The 19146-nt window shown below is 36.5% G+C and overlaps 1 protein-coding gene across 2 annotated transcripts in view; it reads left to right on the forward strand.

Moving 5' to 3' along the window:
- trx (histone lysine N-methyltransferase trithorax) overlaps positions 1-19146 on the forward strand; it is a 28009-nt gene that overhangs the window by 3746 nt on the left and 5117 nt on the right. The window contains exons 4-15 of one of the 2 annotated variants that reach the window (XM_019054497.2): positions 508-810; positions 2535-2738; positions 4214-4444; positions 7595-7673; positions 7874-8030; positions 8657-8842; positions 9182-9427; positions 10217-10378; positions 11261-11373; positions 12260-17395; positions 18068-18230; positions 18889-19035. In XM_019054497.2, coding sequence (XP_018910042.2) covers positions 508-810; positions 2535-2738; positions 4214-4444; positions 7595-7673; positions 7874-8030; positions 8657-8842; positions 9182-9427; positions 10217-10378; positions 11261-11373; positions 12260-17395; positions 18068-18230; positions 18889-19035 — 7127 coding nt within the window. The remainder of the gene's footprint in view (positions 1-507; positions 811-2534; positions 2739-4213; positions 4445-7594; positions 7674-7873; positions 8031-8656; positions 8843-9181; positions 9428-10216; positions 10379-11260; positions 11374-12259; positions 17396-18067; positions 18231-18888; positions 19036-19146) is intronic. The other variant, XM_019054498.2, reaches the window with a different exon arrangement.

Raw genomic sequence — 19146 nt, forward strand, 5'->3', positions numbered from 1 at the left:
TTGCTATCAATTTTTTTCAGGCTTAATAACTGAGATTCAATCAGTTGTCATCACACTTATGTATTCACTGGAAAAATTTGTGCAGAAAAAGGCAAACCCTATCTAGAAAGTATTTGGGGAGATCAACAAAACATGCTGAATTTTTGGCTATGATGACATGGAAGTGCAAGATTTTCTAGTTTTAGGTACTATTAATATGTAACTAGATGGCGCACTTTTGTGTCTTGTTCAGTCTTTGAAGAATTTCAGTGTTTCAACTTCCATCTCTCTCTCTTTTTTTTAAAACTGCAAAAAATTATACCTGAAAATGTGAAAAATAGTATTTGAATTAACTTGAATATTCGTTCCTCAGGCCTATGTAATACAAGGAGATGAACTTCAATAACGAACTACCAGTCAAAAATTGGTTAATTTTGCTCTGTACTGCTTGTTATTACTTTATTAAAACTTTATTTTGAGTTAAGTTCACTGAATCACTGGATTTTAAATAATGTTATTGGTTTTCAGGTCGTATCGGATGCTGTGATAACCCATCTATTCTAAGGAACAAGGAATGGAACTTCAAAAATGTTAAGTTGGTGAATAATCAAAGATGTCCGGCTTGCTGGCTCAACACTTGCATTCGAAAGTATAACATCCCAATAGATAAAAGGATAGGTTTGTCAAAAATGGTTCCTCAAGAAATGAGAATCCCCGAATTTTGTGAAGAAGCGACACTTTCATCTCATGAAATCGACTATTCCCAGCAACAAAGTGATTCTGGTGTGACCAGATGGCGCAGGACACATGATAAACTTAGTAAGCTTCGAAGTAAGTGTATTATACTTTCATCTTTCCTTATCTTTATTGATCATCTCTTGCACATCTAGGTATCAGGAATTTTTGAGGTCGTTTTGAAGTTTTCTCATTATATTTGAAATCAAATGAATGAGTCAAATAGAAATGGATGTTTACTTCAGTAGAGCTCTTGCATACCTTAGGGGCAATTCTAGCAGTCAATCTTCTGTAAAATTTCACATGGAACATGACTGTGCCTCTGGTTCTCTTTGGCAAAAATTCCCAGGCTCAATGAAAGCTCTCCAAGTCGCGATTAAGAGGATCCCTTTTTATATGAGAATGCTGTCCTCTACGTCCAGTCAAGCTCTTCTTGCACAGATAGGGAGCAATTGCATTAGCAGGGTTGCCACTTTGTGTGAGAACTCAAAAGCTGCAGCCACTGCAACCTAGCTAATGTATTTGCTTTCTATCCTAGCAAAGGAAGCTTGACTAGATATGGAGGTGGGCTTTCTCCAAAGGTAGAGGACCTTCTCCATTATAGCGTAAACTTGAAGAGCTTTTTTCGAACCTGATAGATCGTTTCAGAGAAAACCAGTGGCACCATTATGCTTCTTGGGAGACTTTACTGAGGATCATGTTCCTCAATGGGCCTGTTGCTAACTTTTGCTAGAGCAAAACTAAGAGTTGTTTTCTTATAGATAATGCCTCAAAAATCACGATGAGCGCATTGGCAAAGTCTGAAATGCAGTCATTACTTCACAATCTGCTTAATAAATTTGCGGGCTTTTTAGCTTCCTGTTTCAAAAACAATACTAAGGCACAGGTGGACGTAATGCTAGAGGAGTCGTTCCATCGTCGGCAATATCATCTTGGCAGACGGCAATCCGCCATAACACGTGTGATGGGACGAGATAATACCTGACCAGGATAAGACCAAATAGCGATCGGCGTGTTCACGTTCATATTTTCCTCGCCTGCCTTGATTGACCTTGAGCTCTCTTCGAATTACAGGCGGAACTGCGGAAGGGTCGGACATAATGAATATTGCCAACGATGGAGAGACGCCTCTATCAAAATGTTCACCTGTGCTGTAGTATCGTTTTTGAAGTGGGAAGCTCAAAAAAAAGCAAATTTCTTACGCAGATTGTGAAGTAATGAGTGCATATGAGACTTTGCCGATGCGCTCATCGTGATTTTTGAGACACTGTCAGTAGGAAACAAGTCTTAATTTGCTGTAGCAAAAGTTTGCAACAGTCCTATTTCAAAAGTCCCTGCAAGAACTCCAATCTGGTGTGACTCCATCGTTTTATTGTTCAGTTTAAGCAAATATCCATGAATCCTCTATTCATAATATTTAAAAACTTGTATCATCTCTAATAACGGTGGAATCTTCAATTTTCACTCTACTTCCTTGGCAATTCTCCAAGAAAAATTCATTAACTCAATTATTCAATAGCTCATTCACAGCCATCGAAGGCTGCACAGCTCTCACACTTGTCGAAAAAAAATTTACAATGGCAATCTGGAAGGTGTATAAAGTCAAGTTGACTTTATTTGATCCATTGAAAATAACTTTAAGGAGTAATATGCTGTTTATTTGAATGATTACTGAACATAATCTCGAAAAATGTCAGCTGTGCAAATTTTTTATTAACTGTTCTATTATGCTTTATGCAGTACGACACTAAACCGGGGAAAGAGAGTTGATTAGTCAATCAAATACCTAATTTTCTTTGTGGACTTTCATTCTTTTTCAGAAAAAAGGCATAAAAATGCGATCAACTCCATTTCTAACATGGCTAGATTTATATCAGCAGTTAAAAACCGTGATCAAAGTAATGAAACTCGACAAAAGAAAATGGAGATAGAAAGCCGAATGAGGGTAGCCAAAAATCTAAGGAAAAGAACGTCAACTTCTCTTCGATCAAAATGTACCGATACAACTGTGCAGAAATTAAAAAGTAAGTCAGTGCAACTACATTTACTCATTATCTTTAGCTTTTTTACACTTGTGTGTTTTGGAGCTGTTCCTGTGCAGTTATCATAAGATGTGGTGTTGGTCGTAGATTTTGAGTCTAGTGAAATTAAAAAGTAAGTAACCTATTTTCTCTGGGAAGCCACAGTAAATCTTAACTTGATTACTATTCAATTACTTTTTACATGTTCGGTTTAAAATTGGCTAATTCCATGCCTCAGAATCATTTTGGTCCATGTCTTTGGTTCAGCTCTCCTATTCGAAGAAAGGTTTTCTTCCCTTCTCCCGTCTGCTTAACTCTCATGATACCCGTAAAAATTGTTGTATCTTTCATGTATTGTGTTGTTTTCTTTACTGTAATTTGGGAAGAAAATAGGAACTCAAAATGTCTTCAACAGGTATGAGGGTCATCCAGACAATGAGATTTCTAAAATAGGAAGAGATCTATCTGTCATAATAATTAAAATACCTAGATTGAAAACAGGAGGGATGTGGGGGGGGGGGGTATAGATTTACATAAATTGTGAATCGATCTTGAAGGAAATTGTATTGATTTGCTGCAGTAAAACATCGAAACAAACTTTAAGGCCGCTACATATTTTCTGTGAATTTTTTTTAAATGATACTATTTTTTCTTGACTGTTGTTAAGTTTCACTGTTGCAAAACACTTAAGTTCTCTTTAAGGGTCTATTTGTGAAATGAACTGAAACAAAATACAATGTCTTATGTAATGTACACTGAACATGACCCTTGAGTATTGAATTTTTAAAAAAGGTATTTTTCAATCGTAATTATTTTAATTGTATTTCTCAGACCTATTCTTCAGCAAGCATCTGTTTACTCTTTGATGTATTTGTGTCAAGTTTTTATCTGTAGAGTTGATACTCTTCTGGTACAATTTTATTTTTATATTAGAACGGTAACTGCAAGCAGGGAGGGAACCTAGTGCAGTTCTCCTCTTGAGAATTCTGAAAAATACCTGATAACTCATTTGTGTCCATGGTCAAAAAGTGTGTCAGAGATGGTTATAATTTTTTGTAGTAATTATTTGTTAGTATTCATTTTTTTTAGTTATTTATTTTACTAGGAGAGGCAGCGGTGAAACCATCTTTGATTTTCATAAATGCAAGATTAAATGAAAGCTTAGAAATATGCAACAGTTAATATAAATAATCGCAGAATTTGCAACAGGTTGCGTCTCATTTTTCTAGGCACCACATTTGACTAGTACTCTAATTGTTAAGGCTGCGAAACCTCATTTTGAGGCCCATTTTGCGTATAACACCCGATGAAGTTGGATTATTGCATGCAATATTCAAAGAATTCTGGTAAACTAAGTCTTAAATGGGGAAGCTCCTTCATTACTGCATTTCTGCATAGGTGTAATTTATCTTTCATTTTTTTCTTGTTCAATTATTAATTAAAGTAAATTTTAATCAAATCTTTGTTTCTATTCACAGAAAATACCAAAGATTTAAGTAAGAAAAATAAAATAAAAAAGTTGAAAAAATTAATTAGAAGGAATATTGAAAAAAGAGTGGACAATAGAGGAGTGAATAAGGCTTCAATAGAAGAGAGAAGAGATAAATATTTTATGAAAGGACCTCGTGTCAAGCACGTTTGCCGAAGTGCGTCAATTGTGCTCGGCCAACCTATGGCAACGTTCCCTATCTCAAGTACAACAGTGTCAAGTAATTATCACATTGATTTTATTGCTACAGTTTCCGCGCTTGCTTTGTGCATGCTATTTTTTCCTGCTTATTGTCATCTTTGATTCTCAAATCTAATCAATATTATTGTTTCATCATTAACAGTTAACATTGAAATTTTCAGCATGCGTTACCCTTCTGATGATATTTTTCCTTATCTTAGAGTCATAGTGAATTGCGTTGCATCATCTCTCTTTGAGAAACAGTAGTTAAAGTTAAGTTTTTTGTTCTATGTACCTGACAAATAGGATAAGGAGCCTGTCGAACAAGAATCAATTTTTCAGGATAGTGACTTATGTCAAGCTGGGTTGAAAACTTAAAATCTAAGTTAAAGGATTAACCCTGTAGAATTCCAAAGAAATAATTACGAGTTGTCATGTATACATATCACACACTTTTACTCTTCACATAAAAATTTGTTAATAAGATACATTTTATGGGAAAAGCCACTTACCCTCTTGTAGAATTTTATTCTTAAGTAGATCACATTATTTATTATGTTTCTCATTTGAAGTCCTTTCAGAATTCAAGCTCTTCCAAATATTTGAAGGTAATAAATTTCACCCATCCAATGATGTAAATACAAACTTTTCTAGTTTATAAACTCTCAGAAGTTAATGTATTGATCATTGTTGTTTAACTATCGTAGTCATCGGTTTCATTCAAAAATATCTTTAAGAATAGTTGAAGTGATAATTTAAACATGAGATCCTTGTATCTTGTTTGCTTTTCATGTACCTTACGTAGGTTTTATATACTTATATTAAACTTACAATAACATAATGCAATAATGTGACCTTTTGCACAGTAGTCCTTTTCAAGTGCACAATACAAGCTCCATTGCACTGCATAAAGTATCATTTTTCCTTTTTCTCTTGAATTGAAAACATAAATACCTCATTCATATCAGAAGCACAATAATATATCTGTAGACTGGGTGGGGGGTGGATAAAGGTCACATCAAGCTGTATGCATCAATCATCAGCTGGCCCATTGGTCAGCACATGAATCTCTATTGAATGATGCCACTTTCTTTGGTAACATTTGTCCATTCTTTCCTTTTCCCAGTTGCAGGCGTGTATGAAGGCATCAAAAATTATCTTTTGTTCTCACAAGTCCTTTCTTATTCTTTTGAAAGTCATCAATCTTCATTAAAACATTTTCGAGCTGATAATTTTGAGTGCCGGGAGGAAGTCAAAATTTTTAACTTCCTGGAATATATTTGGGAGTTTTTCCATTCATTGAGAAACAATTGTTTGCTTGAATGCCAGACTGTTACCGATTTATTTAGTCCCATTCTCTCCTTCAGCTCTTTTATTTTCTCCAAACCAACTGTCCAAATGTTGAAAACTTTCCAGTACACACTAGTATACAACAGCGTCCAGTTACATACAGCGTATCAAATCACACTCTATTTGTAGCTCATCTACCTAGGTAGCTTCTAATTTAACTCATGTAATGCCTAAAGCTAGCTTTCATCCTAACCGTAGTTTCCATCAAAGCATTTTTATCAGTCTAAAAATTGTAATATTAAGATAAACTCTTGAAGAGAAATGCAATAAATTGCACAGAAATTATTCAACCATAAGGCAACGTTTTAATATTGATTTTCCAGTGTTGTGTTTGCGCGTTTTCGTTAAGTTGTTTTTTGTAAGTTATAGCATTAGCATCTAAGCATCGACTCTTTGTATCACACAGACAAACCAATAGACAAAATTTAGATCCAAGTATGTAGTCGCAAGTATCCTCAAAATTGTGTCAAAAATGGAATTTTTCATTAATCAAATTGTAACACGTGTTTTATATTTTTTTTTCTTGTTTCAAGTTTTTTCTTTGTGAAATTTTGAAACAGAACACGTGAGGAATGCTTTGAATCAAACCATGAACCTGTCATTAGTTATGATCCCTAGCTTTTCATTGCGAATTTCCCAAGAATAACTGAAACAATCTTTTCCTGCTGTAGTTTAGTAGTTTCTCTTTGGATGTTGCAGTCTTGCTTGACAATGTTCATTGCGTAACATTCCATATTTTTTCATATCTTTCATGAATGTATCTCCTCTTGCTTTCTGCTTTACCAAATTTTTCTCAACTTTGAATGCCAGTGAATTGTAAGAACTAACAAAGGATCATCACTTTTCCTTCTTGTAATGAATGGTTTTGAACTACAAGTTTGATGTTATTGTCGAGTCAATGACACTGAAAAGTACCTGAAATTATGAAAAAATCTCAATAGCAATGCAGAATTATCTTGTATCCAAACTTTTTTTAAATTTGAGAGCAGTGCTGTCAGGTGAACCGATTTTGTTTCTTGTCTTTTCTTTTAGGAAAGACAATTTTTAACTCAAAATTTTAAAATTTTATAGTTTTGAGATGTTTAATTCATCCAATTCTTTACAGCTGATGAATTTGATGATCAAGTCTCTTGATTTTGGATCATTAACACCTATGATACTTTTCCTCTTGCCTTTTTACATCAGAAATATATAATGTTAGAAATTAACCTCTATGCCAATTTTAAGAGCTTGCTAAACTTTCTGTCTCTTCTTTATCATTAGAGGCATGATTGTTGTTTTGTGTAACCAGCAGATATTTGTCAATATTTGACTGTCTTCACAAGATATTCATATGTGCTCCTTCATTTTAAACGACTAAAAGATAAATCATATTTTAGATGAGTACATTAAAGCTCTCTTCAAAAAATTTTGATTTCTTTTTGTGGCACATGCATTGATTACAATCTAAGATTTTTCTTGAAGAGAATTTATGCTTCTGGAGGGACTCAATATATTGAGTCTCTCATCCCGTTTTTAGTTAAAAACTTTTGTCAAGAATGACTTGATTTTTTCAAACAGACTTTCTGTATTCTTTGAAAAACGAGAAAAACAATCGAAAAAGGGTTTAATAAGGTCACAGTACCACGTTGTTTAGAATGTCTTAGTCTGCAGAGCAGACTGTTTCTGGACACTTTGATGGATTATAAAGTAAGCAACACATTGCTCTTAGTTTTAAAATCCTAGGAAGTTTCAACCGTTTGGTGTAATTTTACCTCATGTAAGTGTAAATTTCATTGAATTTTTCATATTTTTGTTGTTTTTGAAAATAAATTCATTATCTTTTTCCCTCATTTTTTAGATAACAACTCTCCTAAAAGTAAAGAGAAAGAGAATCCTCAGTCTTCAGAAACTCCACGTGCAGAAACTCCGGAACCAAGGTAAATTGTAAAACTAACATCTATTACTTAACTTTTATTGATACTGCTTTAAAACTATAATTGTTCAAGTGCATATTTAAATACTAATTTTAGGGTCGAATTAAACCATAAATCAACGGGTCAATGTTGTTCAGTTTTAAACCTATTTTTTTCTGCTGTTCCGATGAATTCTAGTCCTGATTTTTTATTTTTTGTTCCAGAATAAAAGAAAGTACCCCTGTATCAGCTATCAGTACTTCAAACCCACCAGATCCTAATGACTCAGATGAAATTTTTGAAGCTCCAACCATCAAAGTAAGGGATGTTACGCAGAAGTCAACGGATTCTGATGAAAGACCTTTTGAAGAGATACCTTTGGTGAGTTCATAAATAGTTCATGAGACTTTCACATATTTGTATCATGACATCTGCACCACAGCAATTGAGTCCATGAAAAGGACCTTTTTCAAACATTTTCTCTAGATTTTTAACGCGTTGCTTGCCACTTTGTTTTGGACACAGGTACCCCTCAGTGCCCTTCAGGAGTGTCCCTCCCCTCCCCTCCAAAAAAAAATAAAAAAATGAAAAATGCAGTGGTGCATTCTCCCATCGGGGCCATGCCAGCTGTGACGTCTGCTGCACAGCTTTAACGTCCTCTGACCTGAAGAGAGCGTTCAATGCAAGCAACTGCATCTGGATCAAAACAACAGGCTTAGTGTATACAGAACCCTTCAATGCCAGCCAATATGACCAGCGTCCACAGCTTAGTGTTTAGTGGAGACCACATGTACAGTTTAATCCATTCCTTGCTGTTTGATCTTGTTTCATTCAGTTCCATCACAAAGTATGACAAAATCCTAGTCCCTCAATGGTTAAGAAGCATTGCTTTTTGATTTTTAAAAAACTTTCAAGTCTCTTCACTGAAAAATAGACTTTGTCCTTTTGTAAAGGAAAAAAAATTATTTGATAATATTTTTAAAAATTATGTACCTTTTCTGTTCTAGGCCAGAACATTGCAAGATTTAGGAAAGCAACAAGAAGAGGAGGCAGAAAACCAAACAATATCGGTTGATTTTTGGGAAAATTATGATCCAGAGGAAGTCTGCAAAACTGGTTTCGCACTGATCGCATCAGAGCCTATTCATGTCCCAGCCTTGTGTTTTCTGTGTGGAAGTGCTGGGGTTGATAGGGTAATAGATAGTTCCTTTGATTCAATAATAATTGTTTAACTGGATGAAGTTAATCTTTTCTTGCTTTTTTTTCAAGAAAGTAAATCTCAACTTGCCTCAAAAAAAGATATCTTTGCGCTCTAAAATAGAATTATCAAGCAAAAACTAGAATAAGAGTTAGTATACCCTTCCTTGGGTAAATTTATCAAGAACCATAATACTGAAGTACGGATCGGCATATTTAAAAATTATAGGTTCAAAACATTTTATCCTATTTTGCTCTTAGGCTTTTCCCCCACTAATCCATTAAAGCTACAACTATGCACTGAATTAATTCTTCTTGCTTTTAATCTTTTTCAGCTCGTTCATTGCGTCAGCTGTTGTGAAGCATACCATCAGTATTGTGTAGAAATGAATATGCACCCGTCTAAATTATCTCTCGATCGCAACTGGTGGCGTGTGGATTGGATTTGTCCCAAATGCACTTTTTGCACTGTTTGCAATGACCCTGCACCTCAACTCTGTTGTCAACGGTGTCTAAAGTCTTACCACTCTAATTGTCTCTCTCCAAATCGTCAAAGACCGCACCTAACAGATAAAACTTGGGTTTGTATTTATTTTCTTGTCTTCCAGTGATCAACTTATCATACCTCTTGTTACAGTCAAACTTCGCCAAGTCGGAACTCGCTAACTCAGTATTAATGGCTCGGTCCCGTGTTTTCGTTAAGCCAATACTAAATCCATTCACTCGCAAACCCTGCTTGGTCGGGATCAACTCTTGGTCCCAATGTATTCCGACATAATGAGATTTGACTGCACTAACTTTAATGCATCTTAGAAATCGATATCAGTTTTTATTCTTTCTTGAATGTTGTTAGCCACATGGGAAACTGGATAGTCATGGAGTGGGCAAGAATTTTATTTTGCAGGAAAGAGATTTTTTTTGCATGGTGAACAAATGTTGAATTTTTTGTACTAAAGTTTTTCTGCCGTGAAGGTACAATTTCAAACAAATAACAATGCACAGTTCTTGTTCCACCTTGCATCCATTGCCTTACTCCCCCCCCTCCCCCCCTCTGACTTCATAGTGTCCTGCAGTAACCTGTTGTCTCGGTGGAGAAGTTCATTTTAATTCATCATCAATGTAAATTGACCAATTTTAAAGGTCTTTAAGCTGTGGATCAAGTTTTATTCTCAAGCCTAATTTAAAGAGCCTGTGTGAGAAACGTCTATCACTGACTTTTGTTTTTTAGTATCTTTTCAGCCAAGTGAAAGCATCAGTGAAACGTTGAATTTCTTTGCTTAATCTATTGGCGTAACTTTACACTGACTAGCAAATATTATGGTTTGTATCTTTTTCAATGTGAGTAATTTTTTACCTTGTTTCCGCACTAGGTGTGTCCATCTTGTCTTCGTTGCAAGAGCTGCAATCAGACTAATGTCAGTAAATTCATCGGGAACCTTCCTCTCTGCTCACCTTGTTTCAAACTCCGACAAAAAGGAAATTTTTGTCCCTTGTGTCAAAGATGTTATGAGGACGACGATTACGACTCAAAGGTATATTCAATTTCATTATTCACAATTTCAGTACTCCTGAACACTGGCTGAAAATAAGGAGTATACTTTTTATGGCTGTACTGAGACAAAACTAAAATGAGGAGATATCTTGTCATTAGACCTGTCAACTTTTGACAGAGGGCGTTACTCATCTACACTTGTTTTAGAAGTATGACTAACTCAATACATATCTCCACTAGGAAGTTTTTCTCTTTTGCAAAATAATTTGGTTTCAATGTACTGCTAATTTACCTAACATTTGATGTTTTTTTCTTGATTTCGTCTCCTGTAATAAGCAAAATGGAAGCTTTTCTGACTTTGTATATTTTGTATGCAAATTTCCTAAATTTCAGCATATTTAAATGAGTTTTAGGAATATTTAGGAGTTTCCAAAGTTATTAATTTTAGCTAAATTAAATGCCAAAGCTAGGTGTAGGAGGTAGAAAAATAACCCTAAGGTAGTGATTTAATGACTAAGTCGTAACAAAAACCTTAATGTAACTGAGAAATTTTGTGGCTCTCAAACTTTCTATTCAAAAATTTATTTTCATCCCTTGTAGCAATCAAGGTTACAAAACGACCCTCTTTACAGTTTAGGTTGTGTAACAGCATAATTGAAGCATTGGTTGATTATTAAATTAAAGCATAGAAATTAGTAGTTAAACTTAAAGCGGTAAATTTTAAAGCAGGCATTTTGAAGGCTGAGTAACTAAGCAAAGAAATCTGCACAAACTGTTGAGACCAGCTTTCCATTTATCGGTTCACAGGTCTGAGTTTACTCCATCTTCACTTTTACTTCTTCAATTAAAACTGGTGCTTTTGAGTTTATTTTAGTTGGTACGATTGTAGTCATTGAACAGTTGCATTGTCTTCAATTTTTAGATGATGGAGTGCGGAAAATGTAAATCCTGGGTCCACGCCAAGTGTGAAGGCTTATCCAATGAAAAGTATCAAGTCCTTAGTTATCTGCCAGAATCTGTCGAGTACATTTGTCGGTACGTATAAATATCAATTTCCCATTCACCTACCTACCCTAAATTGGCATTTACCCCACAGATGATGCAAGATTGAAAAATTCATTTGAAGTAGATCCGTAGAGCATAATAGATACAGACAACTAAGTAGACTTCATAAACTTTTTTGTTCGGTAAAAATACACAGTGTTTCAGAGTTATTTCGTCCCGCCAGACTTGTCCTTATTGAGATGTAAGTAAACATAATCCCCAAAAAACAATCATCGAGGCAAACTGTCATCTATCTCTTTCAAGTAAAATTTCAGTCTTATTTGTGAATGATTGATAATACAGTCCATCGCCAACTGAGTCAAATCAAGTTTGAGTTCAACTTGAGCAGGAATCCAAGTTGAGCATCCGCTTCTTACATCAGATTTTCACAGAGAAAAATTTGCCCTGTGTGATGTCACAGAAATTTTTACTTCATGAACTTGTCTTTCTGACTAATGAAGCAGGGTGTCTACAAGTCCGGAATTTCCTGAAAGTCGAGAAAGAGAACTGATTTTTTCAGAGAAGTCCGGAAGTACTGAAAGTGTGTGGAATTGCGCAAGAAGGTCCGGAATTTTCGTCGTTTTTATCGCAATTTGAGCAAGAAATTCAAATTTTTGAAATTTTTCGAATTCCTTCAATCAAAGGTACTGATAAAGTTTTGATTTTTTCTGTTGGGGGGGGGGGGATACTGAATTTCTTGGGAATGTACCGAAAAAGTACTGTGAAAGTACTGATTTTTGGCCGCCCTGTTTTAGTAGACACCCTGTAAAGGCAATTTTTTTTCATAATTTTGCAAGTGCAGAGTAATTTTTCCATCGTGTTTTTTGTCTTGAAAAATGAGGAATTTTATTAAATGAGAATATCTTCTCTTTTCCAGAGTTTGCTGTGATATTCCTCCAGCTTCTTGGTGGCTTGCCGTAGAAGAAGAGTTGAAAACTGGTTACCTAAACGTCTTGAAATGCCTGAGTAAAAATAAGAAAGCTTGTGATATTTTGAAATGGAGTCCAAAAAAACGAACAGCAGATTGCGTTTGTCGGAGCAATGTGAGAGTCAAGCCTCTGCGATTTTCTGACTCTCAGCCTAGCGGATCGAAAACGATTCATGATAGTGATAATAAGTGCCTTAGTAAAGATAGCTTGTGTGATATAAAACAAAATGAATTGGCCTCCAATTTAAGTGATAGTGACATGAATGAAAGTGACATCAACCTCAATAAAACTAGCGGCAGCAGTACTTTGAATGCATCAAATCTTCTGCATGTGAGTGTTGAAAACAACGACTGTCAGGGAAATTTTTATGGCACCAACTCAGACAAAACAGAACAATTTTCTCCTCACGCTACCCAGAGTGACTCTGGAATAGGAAGCACTGATGATGAATTGAAAGCAACCTCCAGTATTGACGGTGAAAGCAACCTAGATGAACGCTCTTTTAGTAGTGGTCAGTGTTATTGCTCTGGACTAGAAACTTGGACTAAAGCAGCTCCGACTCTCCTTTCAATCAAAAAGAAGGTCAGTGGGAATGAGTATTCCTCCTTGCTTCAATTCCATGATGATGTCGAATCTGTCATCAACAGCATCGTTGAAAGCGAAGACTTGACACAAGTTTACCATCAAACCATGGCAGAAGTATTTCCCTGGTTCGATCCACAAGAGTCCAAAGTATTTGACGCAAGCTGTGCAACCTCAAGCTGTGATGTTAGCATGGATGATAATCTGGAATTAGAAACAAATGACATCGCAGATGACTTAAAAAATGAGATGGATGAAAACATCACATGTTTGCTTGGCTATGAAAAGGACTATTACTATCTTGGAAAGGAGGAAAAAGACGAGCGAATTTGCGCTCTCTGTAAAGGCGTTAGTGAGGGGCCAATGTTTGAGGAAGGTCGGCTTTTGTATTGTGGTCATAATGACTGGATCCATTCTAATTGTGCCTTGTGGTCCTCTGAAGTTTTTGAAGAGATTGATGGTTCCTTACAGAATGTTCACAGTGCCATATCTAGAGGGAAGATGATACGTTGTTCTAAGTGTGCCAAGAAAGGTGCAACGGTAGGCTGTTGCACTCGTAATTGCACAGAGACGTATCATTTTCCTTGCGCCCGTGAAGCAAGCTGCACATTCTTAGAGAGCAAAACGATACGATGTCAAACTCACGCAGCAGGAAACTTTGAAGACAAAATATTAACCCGTCAAGAGGAGTTCCACATCTCCAGGCCTGTTTATGTAGAGTTGGAGAGAAAGAAGAAAAGGTTTCTCGATTACCGAGCAGTGAAGTTGGTGGTTGGTTCATTGCACATTCATAGCCTGGGCAAGTTTGAACCTCAAGTTTCAGATACATCTTTTGCCATCATACCTATTGAATTCAGCTGCTCAAGGTTGTTTTGGTCATCCTCTGAGCCATGGAAAGTAATTCCGTATCACATCAAAACAATTTTGATCGATGCTAATTGTGAATACGATGCTGATTTAGATATGAACTACACTGTTGATCACTCGGTTGTCAATGAAAGTATTGAAGAAATTAATCTAGCTGTATGTGAGGTTGTCTCGTTTTTGTGCGATTCCGTTCAGTTCAAAGAAGAAGAGAGTGAAGGACAGTCTAATGTAAGCGACTTACTCTCAGAACAGGATACTATTTTTGAGGATTTGCCGAATGAATTTTTTGATGGAGTTTTCAAGGACATATCCATGAAAATGATGTCGATCGAAGATCTAGTCGCAGCAGGCGACAAAGATGACTCAAATCCATCTGATTCGGATGGCAACAACATGATGGAAATAGGTGAAGATGATAGCCAGAATTGTCCAGCTGATTTACCCTTGAAACGTAATTTTGAATTCTCCTTATCAAGTAGGTTTCCAAAAATCGATTCCATCACGCAAACTGAATCCGCAGAAAGTATCTGCTCCTCGAAGAATGTTTTTTGCAAAGGTCTATCTTTAGAAAAAGGGGAGGATGCTGTGCTCCATGTGAAAATTCAAGAAGAGTATAATGAAACTAATGACAACTCAGCTTATTATTTAAAAGAATCAAACTTGAATTCGTTACGATTACTACAAGTAGATGGCTTGGTTGATTGCTCTAGTTGCAGTGATACGAGTTCAAATAGTGATGAGTCAGAATCATTTTGGCCCGAAGAAGAAAATCAAATGACCAAGAAAAATTACATTGAGGAAGCAAGGCTACAAAATGAATCACCTACTTATGAAATTCCTCAGTTAGATGGAAGCATTGAAGTATCAGATGAAACTGAAGAAAATCCTGTGAAATGTAGCCGCTGTCGTCGCACTTACAGGACAGATGTCAGTTACCAACGACATTTGTCCAGTTGTAATGCAGAATATATGTCCTCATCAGGGGAAAGTGATAATGAAGATGAAACCAAATGTAATTCAATTCACAATCGATCAACAGAAACGAGTAATTCTGACATTGGAGATTCCCTTCATGTCTCTGAAATAAATCTTGTCGATGATGTAACTGTAACAATGCAGAATTCGAGTAGTATCAACATGGTATCAGACAACAAAAATCTTGGGAACAATTTTGAATTTACCAGCTCGGGCAATAGCGCTATCTCCATTGATCAAACTGAAAGTTTGCCAAGTATTGATTCAAAGAAAGTGAATCCTACCAATACATTTTGTGCTTCCATTACTGTAAGCAAAGCTGCTTTTCTATCTGGTGTTACGTCCTCTGGAGGTCCACAGTATGTTAATTCCATTAATGGCAAAGGACGACCATTGAAGACTTCTTTCATGGTAGGAAAATCAGAACCTCTCCCTCCACCTGCACAGTTTGGTAATCCTATCATGTATCAACAAACTCCGACAATAATGGACCAACCACAATACACTGGAGCATCAGTCACAACCCCCACTTTCATACTGCAGCAAGTGCCACAACAAATGGCGTCAGCCAGCATCAATATTTCATCATTCGTGCAACCTGTAAATTCAACTCCGAATGTCCAATACATTGCTGCTGTTGAGTCTTCCAATCAGCCCCAATTTATCGCAACGCCAGACCCCATGAATCCTGGATCGTTCCGAATACAGCAATCATCCCTAATCTCACCGATCGTTCCACAAGTTGTAGGTGCAATAATTCAACCTCCAGTGGAGCAGATTGTGACCATGAACCCTCAAGTATCAAATATAGACTTTTTCGCAGCACCAAACCCAAGTAACAACATTTTCTTGAGCAGTCAACCCGTAATGAATGCTGTCGTGAACAATTCTATTTTGTGCAACTCTGTGATGAGCAACTCACTGTTGAACAACACTTTAGTCAACAATCCGGTGATGAGCAACGCTGCTCTGAACAATTCTTTGATTTCGAATCCCCTCGTTAGCAACGGTTATCATACGATGACCTCTCAGTTGGTTCAATCATCAAAGCCAGCAATTGAAGCAACCAGCTACGTTATCGTTACCACTAATCCAAGCGTAAAAGACTGTTTTTCTGCACCTGTATCAGTTCAGTCTGCTCAGTCGACAACATGGGCTCCTTCCAGCAATTGGTCTTTCAACAAGCATACGTGCAAAACCACCAAAGAAGTCACAACTTTATACCATGCAAAAGGCGAGTTAATACCCAACCAGTGCAAACCCAGTCAAGTAAATTGTGTTAAAGTAGTCAAGAAAGAAACGACAGAAGAGATGATGATCGAGACAGCCTCCGTAAATAATCCATTTTATGAAAAAATATCGGCTGAGCTGCCTACTGATGAAAATGTACCGGCAGATGAAGTGTCTCGCTTGACCAATTTTGTGAAAGACATTCCTGCAATTTTTAATGCCCATTCTCTCAAACCGCTGACCCCTCTGCCGAACTCTTCAAATTCATCTATTCTACATCAGCAGAATGAATCATCAAAGGATGTGGTGCTAGAACTTGGAACTAAAATTCCTAGCATATCAATAAGCAAAACAACTTGCGCTCCAAGCCCATCTCATCTGTGTACACTGACTGCACCGCAGACTGAATTCAGAATTTCAACTTCTATTAGTAAACCTCAGGTGGCTGTATGCAAGAGTGTCGATGAAAATGTTGAAACCCTTGATCCCCCAAGCTCTCCTCCCTATTCTGTTACGGAAGTTTTCTCTAACCAAATTAAAAACTTCAGAACTTATTCTGGAAAGAAACTTGCCTCCAAATTACCAATCAACAATGTTCTGCAACGAACAGACGAAAAACAGAGAACAAACAATATCCTGCAAGCTGTCAGTAGCACAGTTACATCAACAAGTAGCTCACCTCAATATGTTAAAAACGACATCAGTTACTCCAACAGCATCATTCAAACTTCCCCTCTCAGCTCTGTCAATAATATTATCAACTCTGTTCTTAGTTCAAAAGCACCGTTGTCCTGCAAAATTTCATCCAAAGAGCAGGTTAATTCACCTCCCAAAACTTTCCACAGCGATTACCTAGCTGATAGCAGGATTTTAAAACCAGCCAACAAAATTGAAAACTTGGAATCCAAAATCAAGAATGGTCTTACCAAACATGAAAACGCCCTCACAAAACCAAAAACTAATTTGAAGAATGGTAAGAAGTGCAATAAACCTAAGGTTGTTTTTGAAATTAACTCCGAGGATGGTTTTTCCTACTCAACAACAAACTTAGCCGACGCATGGCAGAAAATTTTTGAAGCTGTTCAACAAGCGCGAGAAGCACGCAAACTTCCTCCACTCCCACAGAATCCATTCAAAAATGCTGAAGCGAGTTTACGCACTCTTGGTTTAGACAACAATGGGCTGAAGTATTTGTTAGAGCAACTCCCTGGAGTAGGACGCTGTGCAAAGTACAAACCAACTTATCACAAACCAAAACCAAACATTGTACGACAAGACAGTCTTAAAGAGAACAAGTCAGGTTGTGCTCGAAGCGAACCTCTCTCCACTCGCAAGGAGAAATATGACATGTTTAGTTGGCTTGCATCAAGACATAGGAGACCTCCAAAATTGTTAATCGCCTCGGAAGCTGACTTAATTAATGGAAACAGGTATGAGTAAAGTCCTCTCTATTGAATACTTACGCTTACTTTTATGCAAACTTTTTTCTTTTTTTTTACAAGCTTCAAATAGCCCCCATTGGCTAATCCCACGCTTACCACCAGCCCCAGGTGACCATTGTCTGAGACCATCAAACTCAGGTCACCTAGCCACCTGGTTTTTGAAAATAATATAAATAATAATAATAATTAGACCCTCTATGTGATAGAGATTACAAATATTTTTAATAAAGGTAGAAGCACAACCTGTTACTCTTGACGGTGTCAATTAAGTTTTTAGAACCCCAATTCATTCAGAGAGTAACGATAGCCTTGCTAGAAGAAGCTACTGTAAACCCATGTTTGGATTGATCCACTTCAACTGAGCCAAATAAACATGTGTATCAGCAATGGCTACGTCACTGCCCATGCAAACAAAAAGTTTTTCTGGTTTAGTTGTGCCCACTGCTAAGATTACAAAACTGCCTGTAAAAATATCATCAAAAGACTGAATGTACTTCAGCAGTTTATTTTTTGTGTGTGAAAAATATTAATACCCTAATTTCAAGTAAATATTTGGGGTGTAATTCGGCTCATCAATCTAATGGAAAAGCTAACTTCCTAATCATTAATTGAAAGCTTCCAAGCTCTTTTGATTCTAATCGTCGCCCTTTTCTTTTTCAGGCGATCAACTAGCATAAATTTACCGATGGCTATGCGATTTAGGCACCTGAGAGAAACATCGAGGGAAGCCGTCGGAGTTTTTCGATCAGACATTCATGGCCGAGGGTTATTTTGTCTTAGAGATATAGATGCTGGCGAAATGGTGATTGAATATGCAGGAGAGGTAATGTTTCATTTCCCGACTTTTTATAATTACAAATTAATTGTTGGTAGTTTGTAAACAAACCTAAAAGGAGAATGCATAAGCCTATGCACTCCAAAAACAAGGATGTTGGGTAAAATATTCCTAAGGATCCTATGTATCCAATTCGTTCATATATTTTTGCATTGTTACCATGGTTACGTCTCAATCAGTAAAGCAATCAACCATTATTGCCAAGTTGTGTTGTGCGATGTAGCCAAGTGGTATTGATTGGTACAATAGCATCAGGAAAGTTCCGCTCAGTAAATTTACAAAAAATCACAGTTAGTTGTCTTTTAAGTTATTCTCAAACTACCTTGATTTGGCCAATTTTTGTTTAAATAATCTGATATGGATCTCAATCAACTGCTTTTTCCATCTCTTTTCAAATGAGACAAAGCTTAGTTTGATATGTTGTTTGGATTTTGAATTGCCATACCAGTCATGGTCCTTTTGGGACACCCTTTGTATGTGTATGTAGACGTAGAACGGACACAAACTTAACCGTAAGGCAAAATTCCAAATGGCAAAAATAGACAAATTTACCATGTCAGATCCCTGCCCTTAATGGAATTGGACCCTGCTTAGTACTGATCGAATTTCTGAAATCTTATTAATCTCATAATCCTCATTTTTACAGGTTATACGATCTGCCCTAACTGATAAACGAGAGAACTTCTACAATTCCAAAGGCATTGGCTGCTACATGTTCCGTATTGATGATTATTATGTTGTTGATGCCACTCTAAAAGGCAATGCTGCAAGATTCATCAATCACTCTTGCGAGGTATGTCTCTTTTATTTCATTCGTTGAAAATTAATTGCATTATAATCATTTGTTCTTGTGATTTTACTTTAATCTTACATGAAGATGCAATAAGGTGAAAAAAAGTACTTC

The sequence above is a fragment of the Bemisia tabaci genome, chromosome 5, assembly GCF_918797505.1.
Source record: "Bemisia tabaci chromosome 5, PGI_BMITA_v3".
Classification (NCBI taxonomy): Eukaryota; Metazoa; Arthropoda; class Insecta; order Hemiptera; family Aleyrodidae; genus Bemisia; species Bemisia tabaci.